The sequence below is a fragment of the Rhipicephalus microplus genome, chromosome 6 (assembly GCF_043290135.1).
Source record: "Rhipicephalus microplus isolate Deutch F79 chromosome 6, USDA_Rmic, whole genome shotgun sequence".
Lineage (NCBI taxonomy): Eukaryota > Metazoa > Arthropoda > Arachnida > Ixodida > Ixodidae > Rhipicephalus > Rhipicephalus microplus.
In genome coordinates, this window is record NC_134705.1 from 195179198 (window position 1) to 195203214 (window position 24017).

General features: G+C 47.8%; 1 protein-coding gene across 1 annotated transcript; it reads left to right on the forward strand.

The window, feature by feature from the left end:
• Window positions 1-3818: 3818 nt before the first annotated feature.
• Window positions 3819-23361, forward strand: LOC119166810 (uncharacterized). Its single transcript, XM_037418175.2, has 6 exons — window positions 3819-4345; window positions 13171-13330; window positions 16558-16660; window positions 18804-18918; window positions 20004-20101; window positions 22707-23361. The coding sequence occupies exons 1-6, from the start codon at window positions 4198-4200 to the stop codon at window positions 23265-23267; spliced, it is 1185 nt and encodes a 394-aa protein (XP_037274072.2). The 5' UTR covers window positions 3819-4197; the 3' UTR covers window positions 23268-23361.
• Window positions 23362-24017: the final 656 nt, after the last annotated feature.

A 24017-nucleotide genomic window follows, 5' to 3' on the forward strand; every position in this document is an offset into this window, starting at 1 on the left:
GAAGGACCAAGCACTTTGGCGAGCCTTACTGCATGAGAAGCAAAAATTATTTTAACCATGGTACAAAACCAGCGCCAGAAATGAAAGCGTTTGTGCCTGTCGTGTTTCTTTCTCCCTTGTGTAAGAAATTCTACTCCCTAAAGCCTGTAATTATGAAGAGTCGGTTTGGAACATTCTGCATTACACTCACCAACAACACAACAAAAGAAAACCATTTACTTATGGACTTACACCGTCACACCTAATTTCACTAAGACGCCTTTAACGTACACAGTTTAAAATTACTGAGAAGAGTAATACACTTGAATGGAAAAAAAATTTATAGAGAATTGTCATACGTACTTCCTAATGCAAATTGTGGCCGCAACATTGTGTTGAGGGAATGCCGACAGTGTTGGAAGTTTTAGCTTTCCACAAGGTATCAATTACGCTATAAATCATAATTTTTTGTAACCCTATAGCTTACACAGCACCCACTACGCCGCTATTCGTCTTCCTGCAAAATTATGTGCACCTTGTTGAGGCTGCACATGCCGGATGACGAGTTACGGCTGAGCACTTTCGGGGTGCACGTCGCCGAATTTCAGAGGCAAAATCGGGCCGTTTCGACGTGCCAGGAGTGGGAGTAAAGATTATCAAAAGATGTATGTTTCCAGAAGGTACCAGCTTCCACCATTGACGTGGTAGGCAGTGTACCAGTGGCAGGCCGGCGGGTGGTCCAAGTTGGTGGTTGTTGCGAGACCGAGTAGGGCTAGCGATCGATTCCAGCATGAATAGCAGGAGGGGTCACTATACTGCTTTGAGAACGTCTATGCGGTACATTTGACCAGGCGCCACGGTAGTACGACTCTGGGTCGAGCCGCACAACGCGTACCCAAGCCCAGTGCACGTGCGCTCAGTGAGTTATTATGCGCCTTGTGAGTTGGCTGTATCCAAGCATAAGGGTATTCTTGCTTTTCACACCCATCAGAAAAGCGGCTGCTATGGCCAGAAATGGAATCCATCATAGGGGTTAGCAGCGCGAATAGACCTTTTCACCCATTTCATATTGCTCACGACCGAGCGCGCGATTTACCAGGAACATTGCCGATTTCTGTTTTCGTAATTCATCTGCACCTTGATGCCGTTGTCAGATAACGGCATCAAGGTGCAGATGAATTGATACGAGCAGAAAGCGAACGCAAACAGCTGATCAGCGCATGAAGCGTGCGCATCATTATGTAGGCGCGCTGCATCGGAGGGTCCGGTCCGCGCCGTGACGTCATACAGGCCTCCCGCCAGGTGGCGCCACTCCAAGCCGTGGTTCCCTCTCCATTCCGGAAATATTGCGACTGCCGCGCTAAGCCCCAATTGCGGATCATGTCACTTCAATACTTGAAATAACTACAATCGCTACTCTAACATCCCCTATACTTTTCTTGTTTGTCAGTTCTCCTTCAGATTCAGAAGGAAGGCGACAATAAAAACAAGAACCACCACCTGTCACGGTGATTTTCGTCTGCTGAGGCTTTAGTTACGTATAATATAACTGAAGTGGAGTCCACCGCCGCGGCGGCGATCACCTGCTGGCACAAAGGTCGCGGGTACGATCCCGGCCGTGGTGGTCCCATTCTGAAGGAGGCGGAACGCTAGGGGCCCGTGTACTCAATGCACGCTAAAAAAAAACTCGGCATAATCACGAAGTGAGTGATGACGGGATCGTCTGGTGGTGGCGTAAATCACCCCTAACTACAGTGTACTTCTAACTACAGTGTAATTCTAGTACACTGTACCCTAACATTGGCCACTCAAGCATGTAAATGACCAACCACTCACGCATTCATTATTACTGCTTCGTCGTATCTGATGTAGCCTGAAGTTGGGCAAATACGAGGACAGTGCACGCGTTCCCCTGGTGCTTGTTTCACGCGAAATGCGTCGCTGATCGAGCATATCGAAACATGATGCTCTGCACAAGCCAGTCGTTGTCCGTGATCACCATCGTCATCACGGCAACGGCGCATCTGTGCGCTGAATGCTCCGTGGCTAAACGTGCGTGTATTTGCTACCTTTGCAACTACCGTAGGCTAGGAAGAACATGGCGGTAGATGCCGGCTGCGCCTGCGAGAGGATCGGGAATGGAGGCAGTTGACTTTAGTTCGGACAAGCTTTGTTTCGACACAAATTTGAAGAGTAGCACAACTTGATGGTAATAAGGGTTGCAGCGCGAGCACGAAGGTTCTAGAAGAAACGAGAAACGAAAGGAGAGACAATGAGAGCAAAGAGGACAACTCGAGCGCCTCTTTGCTTTCCTTGCCTCGCCTTTCGTTTCTAGTTTCTTTTAGCACCTTCGTGCTTGCGCTACAACCCTTATTACCGTGGAATTTAACCGACTAGCCCAAATAGCCGTTCTTCTTCTATTAGCACAACTTGACTTTCGGTATAGTGAAAGCGATAACCTGCAAAATATGCACTGCTAGAAGATTCGGTCTTCTGGGACAGCTTACCCTCACGAGACATCCAAGAGTGAAACCAGACAAGTATTTTGCCTGCTGACGCGACCATTCAGGTGCTTAGGTTACAAGTGCCTGTGTGAACGTTCCTAAATAGAGCCGCAAGGGCAAAAGATCGGACAAAAAAGGTCATGAGCGCCTTAAGCTCTGGCGGCACAAAGGTAGAGACCGTACTATAGAGACAAGTAATTGTGAAAGTAAGGAACACTTTTCTTGAAACTGCTCGCTTGAAGTAATTCACTGCTTTACTTCCTACAGCAAGAGTATAATCACTGTAAGCCACGTCTCATTCTTGGATACATTTTCTTATATTAATTAACTAGCTCAGCGGTTCTCAAGCATCTTGGTCCCAATGAACCCCGCCATGCTCCGTTAGCTGCCAAGTAACAACCCACGCCTCCGCCGCTTTCATGCAACCACCTTTCATTCTGGTCAAGCTACATTCACGTGCGATAAATTAAAAAAAAAACAAGGGTGCATATAAAAATGATATATAGTAAAATAAAACTGAGCTCATTTAGTAGGGGCGATCGCCTCCCCCAAAGCTTATATCCGCACCCACCTCCCTTCTCTCTTCAGTGTTTGTGTTCCTCCTCCTATTGCCAATTAAAACACATTAATGGGAGCACTGTGAGCACACATTAACAGTATTTATGATATGATGAGGTTTTTGTGCTACTAAAGACAAAAAAAAGTGAAGACGCCTCCCCCACCCCTCCTGTGTTACTTCAAGCGAACCCCCCCCCCCCTAAAATTAATGGCAGGATCCGTCTGGCTCACAAACATTTTTTTTTTTTTTTGCACACGGCAGCAGCATGTCCAAAGCTTTATCACACACAAGGAGGTTAAAGTATGCCGTTGATGGACTTCAAAGGATAAAATGCAAACTCCATCGATAGCTAACACCGAGATTTCTTCGAAAAGGGCAGCGATTTGAAGGACTAAAACAACCCGCTCTCTTTTCCCCCCCACAATCAACCGAGTTTCCGACTCTGTAAAATAAAACAGGCTCGTCAACACGACGAGCGCAGTCGCACCAATGTCTTCCCGGCTCGGGAAAAAAAAAAAATCAAGCGCTCTACTTTGCGCCCCAGTCGCGATCAATGATCCTTGTGTGTGCGCTAGTCAGCGCGGCGCATCCCCTGCACGCAGCTAAAAAGGCCTGACGCGCGCCTGCGTACCTGTTTTTTTTTTTTTTTTTTCCGCGAGTAGAGAGAGAGAGCGAAAGAGAAGCAATGCCACCATAGCAGCGGGAAAGGAGGCGACCCACCGCGCAGCTTGCAAGCGGAGCCGCCGCGCAGGCAGGCGCGTTGCCATGGCAACTCGTGCGAGCTGCTGCGGCGCTGCGTAGCGGCGCGTCGTTCGCACCGACGTGTTGCTGCCGGGCGCCGTTCGGGAGAAATTGCAGAAGGGTGCTGTTTTACGGCGGGCCTCCCGCTTACAAAAAGTCGGGAATTCCTCTGCGGCGACTCGCACTGTTCCTGGGTCCCCTTCGACGGGTAGAGTACGGGACAGATCGGCTGGACGCGCGCACCAGTCTTATTAGTGTCGACGCGACGACGTTCACAAGAGCACGGGCTCTGCTGCTCCCGTCGTGTTGAGACTACGTCGCCGCCGTCAGGCGCAGCGCGTCGTGCCGCTGGCTACCAGTCGCCATCGCCCTCTCCTGCGAGACCACTTCAGCGCCGCGGTCGCCGGCTCCGATATGGCCTCGCACACCCCCGACTTGGAGGCCCTGGTCGGCGAAGTCGAGAAGCACCCGCTGCTTTACGACCCCGCTCACCGCGACCAGAGGGACGCCTTCAAGCGGTCCCAGGCTTGGAAGGAGATAGGCAAAGCCCTGAACGCTACAAGTGAGTGTGTCCGCATTTTTTTTTTTTTTCTCTTCGGCACGTCATGGAATCTGAGGGCTATGGATTTCCGCTTTCTAATAATAGACAGTTTTTTGGAACAGAGTATACGCATGGTTAACGTTAGTTCAGTACGATCGCAAGGCAGTTTTAGAATAAGGTACGCAAAGAGAACATCCGTTGGACACGATACGATATTTCAGTCACTCGAGTACCCCAAGGATAGCGCACGACGCGTTCGCAGTGCCGACGAACTCTAACGCAAACTTTAACGCGCAATCGCATTCTAGAAGTGCCCAACGTCGGAGCCACGCTAGCCTCTAATGCATCTTGTAGCGTGAACGGCGCAACGTTTCTCTTGCCCTCCACTACGGCGTCTCCCATAATCATATAGCGGTTTTGGGACGTTAAACCCCACATATCAATCAATAAATCAATCAGCGCAACGTTTCTCAGATGAAACTGTCTAGTAGAACTGACAATTTTCTCCGCGTAGATTACGAATACACATCGGCTTATCATGAGAAAAGCGCTGTGCACACGGACTGGACGAAGATAAGTAACGCAACACAAGCGCATTGCGTGGGTATTTTTTTTAACTTTGGGCCTCACAAGTGATGTTCTATTGATGGCCTGTAACACAACTAGTTACGACCGCTGGATACATGACAACACATTCCATAAAACACCACTTCATACACAACACCGGCCTGACGGCGCACATTTAATACACATACTCGCACTAAACATTCTGCATTAAGGGCAATTCTATGTCGCAATAAACAAATGATGTAACACCCGATTAGCATCGGAAGGGCCTCAAATCTGCGAGGCGAGACCGGCAGACGTTACACTGGTTTATTATGTCGCCGGACCCGTAAGCGAAGACCTGTCCATCTCCAGTGCCCGCGTACACGGTGCGTTTCAAACTCAATTTTTAAACATGCATTCGTGTACTGATCAGACGAAAACGCCCTTAACCCGTGTCTTCTTCGTCGGGAATGTTCGTCTACGATCACGCTTTCAACACGCGCGCGGACACACACACACACACACACAATGGATGAGTAGCGAAAATTCCACAAGGCGGCTTTCCTGCGAGGTCTTTTCTCTGCCAAGCGCATTTGTTCAAAGACTGCTTATCACGATCGTTGTCCTTTCGCCGCAGCCGGTTTCAGCGGAGACGCGCGTGCACCACTAACACTTTTTTTTCGAAAGATTACTGTCGGTTTGTCACGCCTGCTGCCTATCAGCCTACGCATTGTTATCGAGGAATTTGTCGTTCGAGGAACGGGCTCTCGCCTGGGGCGACTGAAGTACAACGAGGCTGAAAAGCATGTCTATGAACGAGGGCGCTTGGTCTAAACAAAAAAAAAAAAAAGAAACGCTTTGCAAGGTCGTCTTGCATATTTTTGGAAGTCATTCGTATAGTTACTGGGAATCAGCGCCGTGCTCCCGACCGGGCTGCAGTAATTAGGTGCCTTTCTCCTTTTCTAACCACTACCACCACCACCATGAGAAAGGATTTGTGGAGCAAGGAACGCATGCACAAAGAGACGACACACGAGAGTTCCTTGTCTGCGTATACCAGTCTGATCCTATGCTTGGTGTCTTGCGTTTGCTTAGTGAAATAACTATCTGGCATCACACAATGCGAATTGCGTAACGAGTGGCTCAACGAATGCTGCCAACCCATTACAAAAGGCTCAGCAAAAATTATTCATCAACCACCACATCGAGGGGAATTCCTTGCAAAACGGGTACCTCGCTTCTCTGCATTGGTTCCCAACTTGACGAAAACTATTATTTATAGGGCGGAGAGTACCATCAAAGAGCACTTGCATTAGCAATCATACTGGTAAGTTTTTTTTTTTTTTTTTTCAGCGCGCGAACATATATGTCCCTTTCGTTCTGTGTTCGTGCGCCGATAAGCTTGCCAGTGCCCAAGCATCCACTCTTGTATTAGCAACCCAAAGAGAGTTTACTACGAATTCTAGAAATTCCGCTCTTCAGTTATTGCTTTGGCTGCGCTCCACTTTCTGCGCAGGCCAGTTTTTGTTTGTTTGTTTCCTTACTTCAATGCACACTTCTCCCTGCATTTCCTTTTTGCCCATAGCAAACTTAATACGAGGCGTGTCACTGACGCAGCAATTTTTCTAAAAGTTGTGCTCACACACCAGGGCCGGGGGTATGGAAGGGAGGGCTGGACCCCCCCCCCCCTCCACCATATTTCCACCTGCCCCCCATTCACCCTCCCAAAAGTTGGCATAGTCAAGACACAACGCAGGTGTTGTCAGTCTCCCTCAATGAAAGAACTCACTCTTCGTGGCTCCTTCCCCCCTCCCCCCGTGTAAAAAAATTCCTGGAGCCGCGCCTGTCACACACAAACGCTGGAATGTACAGGGGTGCGCGTATTTCGTGTGAAAAAAATTTACGCCAGCGGTGGTCGAGTGCTTGTAAAGTACTCCGCAGTAGACGTGTTGCTCAGAAGAACCCATTACAAAAAAAAGTTTGGCTGATGGCTCCCGGCCTGACACCAAGCTCTTCAGGTGATTCGCGGCCTTTGCAATTACCTTCGCTTCTTCGGATGAACGCCCAGTGCGCATACTTCACTGCACCAAGCTATCGGCAAAGCAAATGCAAGTCCTAGCTTTGCCAGTGCCGTTTTGAGGAATCACGAGTATTTACAACAACGCTGCTGAGGATTATAGTGGTGGTGGTAGTGGTTAGAATGCGCTGCATCCCGGTTGGAAGCACGGCACAGCGGCTGAGGATTATGGCCGCACTCCGGGAGCCTGTGTTGAAAGCCTGCATTGTCTAGAGAGAGAGAGATAAAGATACAAGGAAAGGCAGGGAGGTTAACCAGACGCACATCCGGTTTGCTACCCTGCACTGGGGAAGGGATAAAGGGGAGAAAAGAGGTTGCAGAAAGATGAGAAGGTACACACAATCACGAGCACACTCGGGGAGCACACACAGTTTACAGGCGGTCGCTCAGGTTTGTTGACTTAAGGTAAAGTAGCAGTGCTTTAGTTGCTTTCTGCGCAACTGAGGCAGATGCCCAAGGTCCTAGTATCTTCTGCACACAAAATGGTCCGGGGTCAAGTCGATTCAAAACCATCCGTAGCTGGCATCGCTGTGTGTCGTAGCAAGTGCAGCTGCACAGGACGTGTTCGATGGTCTCTTCATCTCCGCAGTAGTCGCATGTAGGAGTGTCTGCCATACCAATGCGAAAGGAGTACACCTTTGTGAATGCAACACCCAACCAAAGGCGGCATAACAGTGTCGCATCGGAGCGGGAAAGTTGTGATGGTAGCTTTAGCTTGAGCGAAGAATCCAGTTCATAAAATTGACACTTTTGGAAGTTGGTAGACGACCAGAACGGGCGTGTGAGATCTCGAGCCAGCAGGTAAAGTTGTCTTGCTGCATCAGTGCGTAGGATACCGTTTGTCCTTGCACAGTGATTACATGACAGGCCGAGACCCCATGAGGTGCATCGCATATAATAATATAATAGTCATTATCATGTTTGGCATGCTGCTATGAAGAGCCAAAACAACGCATGCTGGCGCTGCGATATATGGATTGATATAGATGTACCTTTTAGATCGGGCGGCGGCTGACGCCACCTAGCCGTAATACTTAGCGAACAGAAAACTAGATTTATCTTTTTTTCTTTCAAATAGTCAAGCTGAGGGCTGATACTTTGCAGTGAAGGGCTTAATTTTCACTCGTGCCTTGATTTTAGCCACCAATCAGATAACCTCCTTCTATAGTCAATTCTACCGGATTGAAGTCTATTTTGCCCTCCCTGTCCCTAAACTCCAGTGCTTTGAAAAACTCTGCGCCATATCATCCTGAACTATAGGGTGAAGCCCTTTACAGAACATTATCAAGTGTTCGGCAGTTTCCTCCTCCTCTGCACACGCACTGCATACTGTGTCTGCCCCTTCGTACTTGGCCCGATATGTCTTGGTTCACAATACTCCCGTCCTGGCCTCAAACAGTGGAGAACTAACCCGGGTATTATCATAGATACTTTCCTTGGCAATTTCCTGCTTAATAGTTCGATATAACTCTAGTGCGGACTTCTTAATCATGCCAATTCTCCACATATCGGTCTCCATTTCCTTCACCTTCTTCTTAACCGATAGTTCTGTTTGGTTTGGCCCCCTGGTCTTTTCTGAGTATTTACCTGTCAATTTTCTGGTTCGTTTCCTCCATTTTGTATCGACATTCCTCATATACAAGTAGCTGAATACCTTCCTAGCCCAACGCTCCTCCCCCACTTCTCTCAGTCGCTTCTCAAATTTAACCTTGCTGCTAGCTTCCCTCGCCCTCAAATGATGTCCATTCCATATCACCTTGTACTTCCTGATTTGGTGTATTCCCGTAAGTTCCTAAAGCAAGCCTACCTATTCCGCGATGCTTAATTTCTAATCTTGCTTTAACCTCTGATCTGATGTCAACAAGACCGCATTACCGAAAGTCAGACCAGGAACCATGACCCCTTTCCATATTCCTCTCACAACGATATAGTTATAGCGCGAGAACAGAACGACGACAAAAAGACAAGAAAGACTCGTCGTCGTTCTGTTCTCGAGCTATAACTATCGTCATGTCAAACCAACTAGCCCTAACTGCCACACTTCACCTCACAACATCATGCCTATTGTAATTTAACAGTGCCCCATTTTTCATCACCACTGCATTCCTATTACCTTTAGTCGTTACGTGTATTTCGTGTTCCCTTATAGGTACTCGGTCCCATTGCTTATCCATACGCCCAGATATTTCTATTTATTCGTTATCTCTAGCGTGACCTCCTATATCGTAAGCTCACTACCTTCATTATCATTAAAAATCATGACTTCTGATTTTTACTTACTTAATCTCAAATCTAACTTATCTCCCTCATTACCGCAGATGTCCATTAATATCTGCAAATCTTCCTTGTTGTCGGCCATTAGCGCTATATCGTCTGCGTACATCAATGATCGTAGTGCCTGTTGAATGAGTTTTCCTTGTTTAACGAAAGAGAGGTTGAAGCCAAGTTCACCCCCTCTAATTTGTCCTCTAATCCTTCTAGGTACATCATGAATAACAAGGGTGACAGAGGACACCCCTGCCTAAGCCCCCATTTTATCTCTGTGGGCTCGGATACCTGTTTTTCCCATTTTATAATTACCTTGTTACTTTTATAGACATCATTTAAGAGCTTAGTGACTCCATTCTCTACAAGTAGTGCATCCAGTATTCCCCACAAGTCCCCTTGAACCACGCTATCGTACGCTACCTTGATATCTGAAAATGCTAGACAGGGGCCTGTGGTCCTTTCCTGCTATTTCCATGCACTGCGTCAGTGAGAACAGACTGTCTTCCAACCTCTTTTGTTTTCGAAACCCATTCTGCAGTTCCCCCAGCACCCCTTCATTGTCTATCCATACCTGCAGTCTTTCTTTTATAATCTGCACTACCAGCCTGTAAACCACTGATGTTACTGCTATAGGAAGATAGTTGTTTATGTCAGCTTTGTCCCCCTTTCGTTTATGGATCATGTTCATTCTGCTAAGTTTCCATTCATCAGGAACTTCGCCATTCATTACTGTTTTTCTCGTCGCATCTCTCAAAGTCTGCTTAGACTTGGGACCTAATTCCTTTATCAGCTTAATCGGGACGCCATCAGGGCCTGTTGATGCACTACTATAGGTGCCCTCTTCTCAGCCCTTTCCTACTCTCGCTGTGAAAATGGAGCCACTGCACCACTTGATTCATCCTTGTCTATCAAGGTGCATAAGGCACTTCCTTGTTGAAATTTTTCTGTCATCCTTGCTCTCATATATTCAATAGGTTCGTCCCCTTCTAGCCTTACACTTTGAACAGGCAGCGCCATCTCTGATAGAAATGTAGAAATCGGGGTCGTATATCGCGCGTTTTCCCTTCCCGCCAACGGGATCGTGCAGAGCGCGCGCGGTGCGTTCGAGTCGCCTCAAAATGTACCGTCTGCAGCGCGGCTTCAAAATGTTCTCCGAGCTGGACAAGCACTTCCGAAAAGAGAATCTAACAAACGGAGTGAAACTCGTTAGTCACGTTTATGGTGTGGAGGAGACGATAGAAGACGAGGACGCCCGAGTCTTTGCGAAATGCATTTCTCAGGTCCGTGACAATACCGTGTACGACGCATGCCTCGAGATAAGTCGCATTCGGTCGACATGAAGCCGCGTACTTTATTGATATGCTGCGTTTATAATTGTTGTTTTTATGTGGTATCTATAGCAGTAGCAGCCGTGTATTGTCGTGTGCAACGTTTGCGGTGTGCTAAAATATAAATAAATGTTAAAGTTATACAGTCATAGCATTAAAATGTCCGAGAAGTTTTTGAGTCATGTCCTCCGTGCCGCGGGAGCATGACCCGCTGACTTCGCCGCGAGGCAGCGAAGAGAGAAATATATGGTATGAAGAAAGGCAGGGAGGTTAACTGGCAGTAAAAATCTCAGCTTTAACTACTGCGAATCAAGTTGAAGTGCTCGACTCGTGTTTTTTTTTTTTTTTTTGCTCACGCGCCTCTCTGTCCCCCGGCAAGTCCATGAAGGGCGTTTCTTGGTGTTACCCGCATCGTTGTGGCACCCCACGACACAACAATAGGGAGTTTTAGTGCTGGGTACCCAAGCGGCTTGCGTACGCAGAACGTTGGGGCGGCAGTATTGCGCCAGAGCCACCACTTTGACATTTAAGTTTTAAGCGCAAATATTATAGTGGCTAGCCACTATACAAATAGCATGACACAAAGGCGCGAAATCTCGGACAGCATGGATCGGCCGCCTTGTAAGGTCCACCTGCGCAAGAACTCGCATTATCCGCACTGCGGATACTCTAGCCGTCGAGTTAAATTAAGCCAAAGTGCGAGCACTTATAGCGATTACACGGTTTCAGCCAGATTACCAAAGCTAGAATGGCCTGGAACTTAGAAACTAAATATATGCCAGCCCCGACCAGCTGAATAGGTGGCGCCATCTAGCGCAGCTATATTGAAACAGACAACCACAACATTGTTATTGCAGAAACATTGTGCATTGTACATCTGATGCAAAAACTGCGCAGCGACAATATTACAAATGAGTAACGTTTTTATTTGTTTTCATCTAACAAGTTCATGACTGTGGTTGCACGAAGTGTCACAAGATGTCGATACTGTCGTTATAGTAACCTTGTATTTTTCACTTTTTTGCGTATACGAGGATACTGTACACGATAAAGAAAGTGTCCTGATCACTATGTATGTTTAATTTTACATTTTGAATCATAAAATAATTAAATAATACTTACGCGACAAGAGGCTATGGCGCTGCGAGCAGGTGTGACCTTCGTGCGGCTTGCGTTTGCGTGCGTGTTACCGTGGCGCCAACTAAAAGGCGTTCCGGTTGGGTATGGGTTAGGCACGCAACGCCGCGCGCTTCCAAGCCCGCATCGCCCCAAGAGAATGCGTACCCAGCACTAAAACTCCGTAATAGTGCAGACCTCGCCGACGCTTCCGTGGGGTCGCTTCTTCCGTAGCGGAAAGGCAACTTCACACAGCGAGCGTCTCGTTTCAGCGCGCCTAGCTGACGGCACAGCTTCCCCCACCGACTACAGAACGCGTTCTGTTGTTGTTGTTGTTGTTGTTGTTGTTGTTGTTGTTAGTGGTTCATGAGGAAAAGGAAGAAGGCACCTAATTTCTGTCTGCCTACAGGGCGACACGGCGCAGTGCCTTTGGGGTGGGGTGGAGGGGAATGAAAGAGGATAGGAGGAATAGTGTGTGGTGTGTAAGGGGGGATGCCCGGTCCACTTCAGCGCGAGCAGCAGGCCGTCGGCAAGGGCAAGGGCAGCATGGCTCCTGGGATCAGCGGTAGGCGGCAATTCCCGACTCCTCCACAAACTCCGCCAGGCTGCGGAGTGCTGCTAGATGTGGACGAGACGGGAACAGCAGGTCTTCTAGGGTGGAGACGGGCAGACCCTGTCTCCTATAGGCCGTGTAGGCCCTCAAGCGTTCCTGTGCTAAGCCAGGGCAGGCACAGAGGAGGTGTTCGAGGGTCTCTGGGTCTCCGCAACGGCTGCAGGCCGGGGAGGGACAGAGGCCCTTGGCGCGTTCTGCGCGTGTCGCACGCGGAAACCCCGGAGGGCAAAACGCAACGAATCGCTTGCGCCCTCTGCCGCGCCTATCCTCAGTTACCCCGGAGCTTGTCGCTTGAGCCAGGCGCGGCGTTGTCGTCGCTCCGCAAACTCGAGCACAGCGACTTGAGCTTTGGTTCTCTATACAGTGCACTAGAAGAGATTCTTCTAGTTAACTATACTGCGCTCTACGGCACCTTCAATCCCTTCAGCGGAACAAAGCGTCACTCGGCGAATAGCACACGGGCACTTGTGGCCCCGCCGCGATGCACGTCTAAAGACTAAGGCACTCGGCTGCTGACCCGCAGGTCGCGGGATCGAATCCCAGCTGCGGCGGCTGCGTCTCCGATGGAGGCGGAAATTTCGTAGGCCCGTGTGATCAGATTTGGGCGCACGTCAAAGAACCCCAGGTGGTCGAAATTTCCGGAGCCCTCCACTACGGCGTCTCTCATATTCATATGGTGGTTTTGGGATGTTAAACCCCACGTATCATCATCATCATTGCGGCCACTTGTGATCGCGGTCAAGGCTGATCAGAATTGAGCTCGATCCGCATCAGGTGCTGGAACCCAACTTTGGCGCGATCAGGCCTCGGCATCAATCCATGCCGACGCAGCGGCTTCGTCTTGTCTTGTCTTGTCTCCTAGGAGATCTTGGCTCATCTCTTTTTTTTTCCGCAGCTTCCACGTGCAAGAGGCAATGGCGCAGCGTGCGCGACCGCTTCGTGCGTGAGGAGAGGCTGTGCAGGACCTCCCAACAACCGGTGAGCGAGGCCGAGCGCTTCGAAAAGTGGGGACTCTACAGGCACCTCGGTTTCTTGGCCAAGGTCTACAAGACCAGGTAAGAACTCTCGGTTCAGTTAGCTAGTAGCTCTTAGTCGTTAACGAAATTATCCAAGTAGCTAGCAAAAGCGCATCAGTACGTCTCACCTACCTCTTAGTGGCCCGACCTAATCAAACAAAAGCTTCATTTGGGCCTAGTTGGTACATATTTCTGCATTAACATTACCAGCGCAAACACACGACACCCCCCCCCCCACACACACATAAAAAGTACGCACACGAGCGTCGAACTAAAAAACTTTTAAAACCTTCCATGCTTGAAGCGCAGTCCACATTCGCAAAAAAAGAAATCTACGAAAAGAGGAGCAAGCCAGGCACCTATAATAACGCTATTGTGTTGCAAATATTGCCGGCAATTTAAAAAAATAAATGTAACTTCGAGATGATGCTCAATAAGGCTAAAAGTTTGTACACTGAAACACCGAAAAGATTCTGGAACGACACAGCACCGCTACTCGCAATGCGCTCATGCGCCGCAGACAAAAGATCGTGCTGTGGTACGGAACAGAACAAGTCTTCTGTATTCACGGAAAAACCGTAACCTACATTTGTATTCTCGCGCCAATACTAGTTTTTTAGGTCAGCGTTCGTGTATCTTCATTTATTTGTGGGGCGTGTTCTGTGTTTACGTAATTTTAATTAAGTCGGACTTAGTAGGCCATGGCTGCATGTGACTAATTAAGCCACGACTAATTAACTGGAGACCAATTAAGGTATGTCGCCACCTCTAAAAACGGTAGATTTCCTGGCCATAGTCTAAAAGACCCGGCAAGTCCTATTCGTCTTCATTTAAACGCGGGTCACTTTAGGAGCCCGGCTTGCGGTAATCATCCGCACATTCCATATGGCGTGATCATAATCGCGGTAAAGCGCCTAGTACCGGACATAACGAGGCCAGCAGTGCTCAAACCCGGGTTAGAATGAAGTAACAAGACCTACAGATGTATAATTAACAGAAGTAACAAAAAAATACGGCATATTTACGGAGTGAATGGTGATGAGTGGAGATGATTTGATTGATTCGTGGGGTTTAACGTCCCAAAACCACCATATGACTATGAGAGACGCCGTAGTGGAGGGCTCCGGAAATTTTGACCACCTGGGGTTCTTTAACGTGCACCCAAATCTGAGCACACGGGCCTACAACATTTCCGCCTCCATCGGAAATGCAGCCGCCGCAGCCGGGATTCGAACCCGCGCCCTGCGGGTCAGCAGCCGAGTACCTTAGCCACTAGACCACCGCGGCGGGGCTCTTGTGATGAGCGGGGCGAAGCGTCCGTCCATCAGTCTGTCCATCCGTCCGTCCATCCATCTAGTCAACACTCCAAATACCGCCATCTCGCATCTTTTCGTGATATATTCATCATATACAAGTACCGCCATCAAACAACGATTATCGGATATAGCAAATTAATTTATGGTCCTCAAGATGCTTCGTTACAACTTGGTTCGACTGTATTTGTAACAAAATCCCATTTCTGCCCAGGTTATGTTGTTCGATAACATATTGGACGAAACAATATTAGACTTACATTGTTCTGAACAGTGTTATTGTGTTGAGTGTGCCAAATTTTTGCTTTGTTCACGTGGACTTTATTACGCTGTTCCCTCGCGAAAGATGCACTCGGTGAGGGTCCATGAAGATCGGGGAGAGGGGAAAATCTGTGGTCAAGCTGTTCACCCTTTTTTTCCCACCTCCCCCCACCTTTCATCTTAACTCACAAATAATGTAATTTTGTTTAAAAGCAAAATCCCGGTTTTGCCGACTAAACACAGGAAACGAATTTTTTTTTCTTTTTTTTAAAGCGAAGCTGCTTCAGATTGTCGCAGCGCCGGGTAGTGAGAACATAAATTGTCAACATAATGAACCGGCACGGGCTCGTTTCGTCATCTTCAATCATCTTGATTGATTTGTGGGGTTTAACGTCCCAAAACCCCCATTTGATTATGAAAGACGCCGTAGTGGAGGGCTCCGGAAATTTTGACCACCTGGGGTTCTTTAACGTGCACCCAAATCTGAGTACACGGGCCTACAACATTTCCGCCTCCATCGGAAATGCAGCCGCCGCAGCCGGGAATCGAACCCACGACCTGCGGGTCAGCAGCCGAGTACCTTAGCCACTAGACCACCGCGGCGGGTCTTCTTCAACCATCTTACGCTTCGCTCTCACAAGTGCGCCGATTTGTCAGGCATGCAGGGCAAGAACTCTGATGGGCGAGAGATAAAGCCATGCTAATAAAGCGACTACATACTAAGGGATAGCTTACTGGACCACGAATAATTAAGTGAAGCTTAATTACTCTTGGCCCGTTCAGCTAGCTCTTAGTAGCTACCAAAAGCTTCTTAGTATACCGACTCTTAGTATCCTGACTCTTATTATCCTAGCTCTTAGTATGCTTCTTGGACTTTTTAGTATCTAGCTAGCTCTTATTCCTGTCCTAATCAAGCGAACATTAGGTAAGCCCGTTTTAATTTGGTCGAGGCTAATTAACTGGATACGAATTAGGCCAGGACTGATCTAGCCCAAGCCCGAAAAAATCGGAAAACGCAAAGTCGACCACAAGCGCTTCGCATTTTCGCCTCCATCGAAAATACTTGAGGGCCGTATTTATTACAATTTATTTATTACAAGTACCTACATCGCCCATTGGGCATTGTTGTAGGGGGGTTACAGTAGAAAATAAAATACAAAACAGCAAAATTAAAAGCAAATAAATCGTGCATTACAGTATACAGGAGAAATCAACACTTGTAGTACAGCATTAGAACAAAAGTACAAAACACAGGATTATACAACGAAAGCAGTAATTACACATATAAAAAATCAACAACCAAGAGAAGTACAAAGCCAACGTTAAATATATGGGTTATCTCAGCAGCTCAAAATGCTGTTTCAATGGCTGTTAGGAAATTAGAATCAGAGAATATTGGTATTTTTAGCGCATTCCAGTCACTAATAGAATTTGGAAAGAAAGAGTATTTAAAGACATTCAATCGACAGGTATATTCTCTAATTTTATATGTGATGAAATGCTTACATTGAAATGCTTACATGTAAGCATGTGCACGTGGAAAACGTCCAGGTGGTCGACATTTCTGCAGCCTTCCATTTCGATTTCTCTCATAATCGTATCGTGGTTCTGGCGCGTTGAGCTCTAACAACAACAACAATTATTATTATTCACCACTGTCGCAAGCTGCCCTAATTTTTTTTTCTTTATCAGGCTTTGTGAAAAAAGTGCGCTCGGTCATGCCACGGCTTCCGAGAAGAACTTCGTCCACGGCGGGCGGTTGGGACCCTCGCAATCAACGCCGTCTCCTGTGCAGGTAATGCACACTGTGGCTACATTGTACCAAAGTGCTCCTCCTTCTCGTGACTGGCTGATTTAATTGACGACGAACGTGGGCGTAGCCAGGACCATTTTCCCGATTGGGGAGGGCGGTTAAACTACCTTATGTGCTTGTTCACGTGTGCATCTGTACGAGCGCGTAATACAAAGCCCGTTTTTTTTTTTCATTTCATTTTATTTTTTGCATTCATACAGTATTTTTGTGCAAACAACTGTTGGGACAGTAGCGAAAGGCTAGTGTGGACCAATAGTCAATATACATATAGCAGCTACAACATCATAAATCTAATTCCCAGGAATAAAATCTTGATGGCGATGCAAATTAAAGAAACTCAACGTCAAATAAAAGCAAAGAGTGCATTCTACAATAACTCCCCGAAGAAATAATTTGGCGCAGTATGAAATACATCAGAATTAAATTCGGGAAAATCATGTAGATCATGTAACAGCAGGCGCGAAATGATTAGTCATTTTTACTTCAAGGGGTACTGCGTTTCAAATTTCGGCGCCATGAAACTCGAGCAGTCGTTGGCCGTACTTGTTACGAGTAACTGGTGGGTCGAAATTTATATTTGTTGCGTTCTTTATGTTGAGATTAGGTGCAATGAACAAACTCGGTGATAACGAGTGATTCCCACGTAAAATATTATTACAATACAGTTTTTTTCATGAGAGTTCTATTACAATCAGACTTGCAGTTCTCGCACATGAACTCTATGTCTAGGCGGAAATATTTTGCCGCAGTTAAAATGACACTGTTGTGACAAATTAACAAAAACTTGTTAATTACATTTCTTAAGTATTCATTTCAAGGCGAGTGTTTGCATTACAAAGTTGTAGCGCGTGCCAAATTATGGCCTTCCATTTTTTTTTTGGAAATCGCAAAAATTTTCCCGTAATTCGTTATATTCTTCATCGAACTTCAAGGGCGAAATCGAAGCTTATCGCACCTTACGCACACAATGCGCGGCGAAACACAGCAAGGACCCGTGACAAGAAAGGGACGAAATTTGAACGAAGGCGCGCCGAAACAGAATAGGGTCAGGAAAAAGGGAAAAAAAAAAGATTGGAGGACACACTGTCATTTCCAAAGTGTGTTCTGCGAAATCCTGTTGCCGTAAGACTGACTATTCCATGTCTTTTTATTTCTTTTATGCACTTCATATTTTTACATTATCAGCAATCACGTGATATGGCTGAGAGAGTGTAGAATGAGAGGCCACAGCTGACACTGTTCATGGCACGAACGGACGGACGCAAGTGTGCGCCATTAAAGCAATCTGAAAAATGCAGAAGGCGACAGCGTATAATGTTTGCGTTCGTTTAGCGGTGTTAACAATAGAGGGGCGCGAAGAATGGTTTCGCCCGTCTGAAAAAGCGCCGCCTGGAGTTTTTTGCATCCCAGACAAAGATAAAAAAGGTTGACTTTGCCGTTATCGTGTGCACAGTTCGAAAGAAACGGATGTGCTCGAGCACCAAACGCTACGCGCAAGTGAGACGACTTGCGGGTTTTCACTACATCCGCGCGGCGCCTTCATTCAAATGTCGTCGCTTCCTCTTGACGAGTAAGTTTTCGGCCTGACGTAACGGAACAGCCGTTTCTCGAGCGCGCCTTGCGCGATCAGTTTTTATTTCGCTCCTGAAACGAAGGCATGTTTAAAGGCGTGCCCTTGAAATCATGCGGTCACCACGCTTGGAGATGTATACATACCTGTGGCTCGCACACCTTATTTTATATTAATCTGTGTCGGGTTTTAGTAATCTTGTGGAATCGGTGTCGGTACCTTTCTCGAATCGACCCATGATCAGAAATTTTTTGTCTATTTTAAACATTGTATCCAGTTTGACGTCCTTTGTCGCTGTGTAACCGCTTGCGCAAGTATGTAGGTATGTCACACAATTGGTCCCTCTACTAGTCAGTTAGCCTATATGGGACCAAACAAGTGTTTGCGAAGTTTTTTTTGTTACATGGATGTGAAAGTTACAATAAAAAAAATGACCCATATGTCGGACATCGGGAGGGCCTTCTTCCAAATCGCAACATATTAAGCTCACACTTTGTTCTGACCATTACTCTGTGGAATGTCCAGTCGTGTGAGGGCGCATTTCGGCATGCGCAGCCTGTGCAGGCCGTCCAGCTGTTTCCGAGTCCGGCAGGGAACAAAGACGCCGAGGCCGCCGACTACGACACGGGATCAGAGTGCGTCATCTTGCACCCCGACGTCATCACTCAGAGTAAGTGACGTACGACTCCGTGCCAACCGGATTGCGACGTACGTTATGGGCTTGTCTGTGTCTCTTCTCTTCGTCCTGCGAGTCTGTGCGCTGGTACTGCCCGTATATGTATCACCAACTATAGCCCAACTATCAGTGCTGCTTGTGACGTACGTTGCGCTTACTGGCTATTTAGATTTGATGATGATGATATTTGGGGTTTTACGTCCCAGAGCCACGATATGTGATTAGAAGTGACGTCATATAGTTAAGGGCTCCGGACATTTTAACCGTCTATAGTGTTCTTTGACGTGCACTGACCTTGCACGGGCCTCTGGCTTCCGTCGAAATACGACCGCCGCAGCCGGTATCGAACCCGCAACACAGGTCTCCTTTTTTTTTTTTTTTTGCCGCAGCTTCTAGTGCAATTACAGCAAAGACTGTCCATGCTTGGCTTCCGAGATTACGCGCCGGCAAGTCTTTCCGGCCGTCCAGGAGAGGGCGTAGTTTCAAAGGTGTGCGTGGCCCATTCCTCCGCACCGCGGCGCTCGGCCACCGCGCTGTTGGCGAGACTTGCGTGACGCGAGGAAAAATTGGTTTTGCGCTGCTATATAACCTCTCCCTGATTTTGCAAAGTCAGGTCAAGGTTTATACGAGAGGCAAAGAGCACGATTCCGCAAAAGAACTTGTGAACCTGTCTGCGCATGCCAGAACGTATCGTTGCGAACCAATGTTTTATAAGAGAGATATCGCGCAGGAGTGATAACCGAATCACTCGCGAGATTGTGGAAGCTTACCGCGTGTTTATATAAACCGAAGCGCGTGCGTCAGCCAGACCTCTATCGCTCTGCACGATAAGGAAGTGCAATTTTTTAATGTTGTAATCAAATGACACTCTTTCACGACATGTATGCGTGATGTGCTAATGTGGCACATGACTGCAAGCATGTGTTCAAGCATGTGTGCAAGAAATAGAACCAGTTGTCAGTCAGTGCTCGTGTGTATCCGTACCTCTTAGTCCTTTGTCTGGGTCGCGGTTCCCGCATAGGTAAAGCGTGTTCGTCGATCATTCTAATGTACGTCCCTTGTCCGCGATCGTTGACCAGGTGTCCTGCTGTCAATGGTGAGTGTGCCATCACCGGAAGAAATCATCGTCCCAGATCAGCCGCCGTCCATGGACGTCCACGTGCCGACGACTAACTGCGTAAGTTGCTGTCCTTCTTTATTTTAGGGGTCGAAGCTCCTTCGGATGTGGGTCGTTCCCTCGGAGTATCTTGTAGAGTCTACTTCTCGCTAGTGTTAACGATTGATCACTAGATGGCCTTGTGTGTGTATGTCCTTGGAAATAATATCACTAGATGGCGTTAGTTGGTTTTCGTATAGTTGACGATTACGGAGGATAGATGGCGCAATTATGGCTCGAAAGGGACTTTATCGAAACCTCTTGAAATATACAGTAATGTGTGCGTATAGTGCACGAATTCACCTAAAGGCAGTTGAACCTCTTCCTCCCCGAAAAAACAAACAAAAAAAAACAAGAATGATCTCTGTAGCAATTGGTATAACAAGAAAGTGAAACATGTTTTCACAAAGGTAGTTTAGCTTTTGTTGTGCATTGTTTCGACGCAAGGGCGAAGAAATGAACGCTACAGGAACAAATTGCAAAGCCGCGCGAATAACGGTAATCAGCTCAAAAGATGCAGCACACATTTCTAGCGAACGCACGCCCGAAATCAGGATACGCAGGACAAGCGCGAGCAAGCAACCGTCACAGCTCGAGTCTTAAAGCGCGGTGTTCAAACAGAAAGACGCACGAAACGAACGCACAAATACATAGGACAAGCGCGAACAACTGCCACAATTCTTTGCGTGTGAGCAATGCTCCTATCGTGAACTCTGTCGCAATGGTAAGTGAGGTCACCTTGGTGCTTTGTTGATTAACGATTCTGATGAACGCGCGCGCGTAGGCGGGACCACGCTCAGTGGAAGCGCTGCTCATCGAAACGTGAGAGGCGACGAGCTTCTCATTCTAAGCTCGCCCAGCGATTTACCCAACGCGCGCACTTCGTGCAGTCTCGCTACTGACAACGAAAACGCACTGAAGTTGCGAAGCTCTGAGGAGTCCCAAACACTATATTGCCACGTTCTTATTCTCAAGATGCTGCACTGCATCGCCTTCTGTCGATGCTGCACTGCAATACTCGACGCGGTCGGCGATCCCGAAAACAAGTTATATCGGTTCTACGCCACTGTGAAAGCGAAGCACTATGAAACGAATAGAAGATGTTATGAGAGGCAAGTAGTACAACACGCAGTCAGTGCACACAACAAGCGCCCTCGCGTTTCCACCGTGCCGGCACGGGCGGACCGAAATCAAGTGAAAGTGTCCGCGAACACGGGCAATGCGGATAACTCGATCGCTTCAAAGTGCTGAATTAGTTAGAACTGTGAAGTACACTGACAACGCTAATAAAAGTGGGCAGTTCGTCAGCGGTAGTGTACCCGCACAGTCAATAGCCACAAATTCAAAGCAATATATAGAAAAAGTAGGCTTCGCACGTCATCGGTATGAAGCTGGCTGCCGGTGTGAGTGCATTGCCGGAACACGCGAAGGAAACGTCGAATACAATTTCTTTCGCAAAAAATAATATCTCCTGCGTTAAAGCTCAGACAAACTTGTGTCTTTTTCTTCATGCGACAATCGTTGTCATCAAACGTGAAGGCGATCGCGGATACGACTAATCGTGCGGCCGGCAGTACACAGGGAGCGACTTACCAGCACGATGAAAGAACCGTGCCTGCGAACGGTCTCATCGCTGTAAGTATACAGATATCTACATCGCTCGGTAAGACACCGCGAACATGGGACACTTACCTATTGTTCATTTGTGACTATATTATAACGACGACGAAAATTCCACGCGAGCCGCATGTTGCGATCGCCGGTGGTCGTTAAGCCGTACTCGTCGTAAGCCTCGCGACGCCGTCGGCAAGCCGACACGGTATCGCAACGGCGAGGAGCCTGGTGCTTCGCCGGCTTTCCTGCATGAGCGCCGCTGCTATGTTTGTGTTTGCGGACTCGTGCATCAGCACTGCGAACGCTGGTTTAGCCGACATGATTGAAAGCCATCTGATAATTCGTAGTCTCGGGCTGGAGGCGTGTTGAAGATTACATGGATCCATATTAAAAGATCGGTGCGCATCGGTGCTACGAATTAGCCCATGTAAATTTTTGCGTTACGGTGTCAATGTTTATTGTTTTTAAGCTGACTAAAAGTCGCCCACTGGCACTAGATGGGAGGTCAAAATACTGTGCTATATATACCCGATAGTCCGTTCTCTGTATAGTATAGAGCGGGCAGTCAGTGTTTGCGGTGTTTTACTTTGAAATAATAGTGCGTATGTATATGTGTGTGTGTGTGTGTTGCATGAATAACATACTATGTTCTTCAGTGCTGATTAAAGCGGAATAAACATAAATCATACTCCACAAACGCAGAGCCGCCATTTTTTGCCATTGGTCCAGGCGGTTCAACTGTTAGTCCCACTGGAGCATTCTACTGGGCCCAACATTTAAACCAAGTGGGTTAAGTGCTTGGGGTAATAGTTGAACCCTTGCAGTTACTCCCGCAGCTAGTCCAAAATTGGTTCAAAACCTGTGGCAGCGCATTTAGTCGACTAAAGGACCAATGGCATACCCCACTTTAGTCCTTTTCGGCTTAGAGTGTGCCAGCTATACGCCATTGGTTTTGCTTCCCAACCACTTGAATCGCACGGCAATAGGAATTGATTCCGTCTCTCGTTCGCAGGGCACAACTTCAGGACACGAACAGACCTCAGAGTCAGTGCAGCGAGAGCCGGCCGCAACCGTTGTAAACCACGTGACCATCAAGGAGGAGCCACTTTCTTGCGTGAATTCCGAGGAAGAAACCGAAATCGGCGGCGCACATCACGGCGCAGCCGCAACCGTGGCTCACGACGACACCTCGCGTGCCGCACCTCGCCGAGCTTCCTCTGAAGAGAGACAGGCGGCGCCACGCCGCAAGCGGAAGTTGCAGCCGACGACCGCGTCAACCCTCAAGCGGCCACGACGCGACTTCGAAGCAGACAGGAGCGGGGGCGACGATGCCGTCGACAGCGCCGATGCCCTTCTGCGCCATCTGGCGCAGGCGACGGAGAGAGTCCGGGTCGCGGCCGACGCCACGACGACGTGCCGATTGATGCAACTGGATTCCGCCGACTCGGACGTCATGTTCCTGCTAAGCCTACGAGAAAGGCTTAGGAGCTTCGGCCCTAGGGAGCGCAGCCTAGCACTAGTCAGGATTCAAGAAGTACTGCACGAGATAGAGTTCGGAACAGCGGCTCGTTGATTTAGTGCGTATATGTTGTAATTAAGTAGCACATATCGACAATCACCCCATCGTCGCGAGCCATTTTCATTTGTAATAAAAAAATGCAAAAGTATATGTGTGTGAGAAATTAGCTGCAGATTGTGTGGCGTCTCGACGCTGGCCGCTCTCGGAACAAATGAACACGGGGACATTTATTAGCATATTTTAGATAACTGCGAGCCTGCCAGTCGAATCTTATAATTAACTACAGTAATATAATGGCCATGTAACGTGAATATGACATCATCATCAGATTGATTACGCCCACTGCAGGGCAAGGGCATCTCCCATGAACCGACAATTAACCAGGTCTTGCGCTTTTTGCTGCCACGTTATACTTTCGAACCTTTTAATCTCATCGGCCCACCTAACTTTCTGTCTCCCCTTCGTGCATTTGCCTTCTCTAGGAATCCAGTCAGTTACCCTAAATGACCAGCGTTTACCTTACCTACGCGCCCGGCCTATGCCCGATTCTTCTTCTTGATTGCAATTATGATATACTTATTAACCGCAGTTGGTTCCTTGGCCCACTCTGCTCTCTTCTATGTCACTTAATGTTACACCTATCTTTTTTTCCCATATCACAAATATCCTTATATAATTGCAATATAACACGCGCAATCTCACGAGATCTCGCTGATCTCACGTGATAACTCACGAGGTCTGCCGGGCCCTCATTCTCAGGGCCTGGGCTGTCGCAGAGGTAACCATAGGAGTCCTGGAATACAG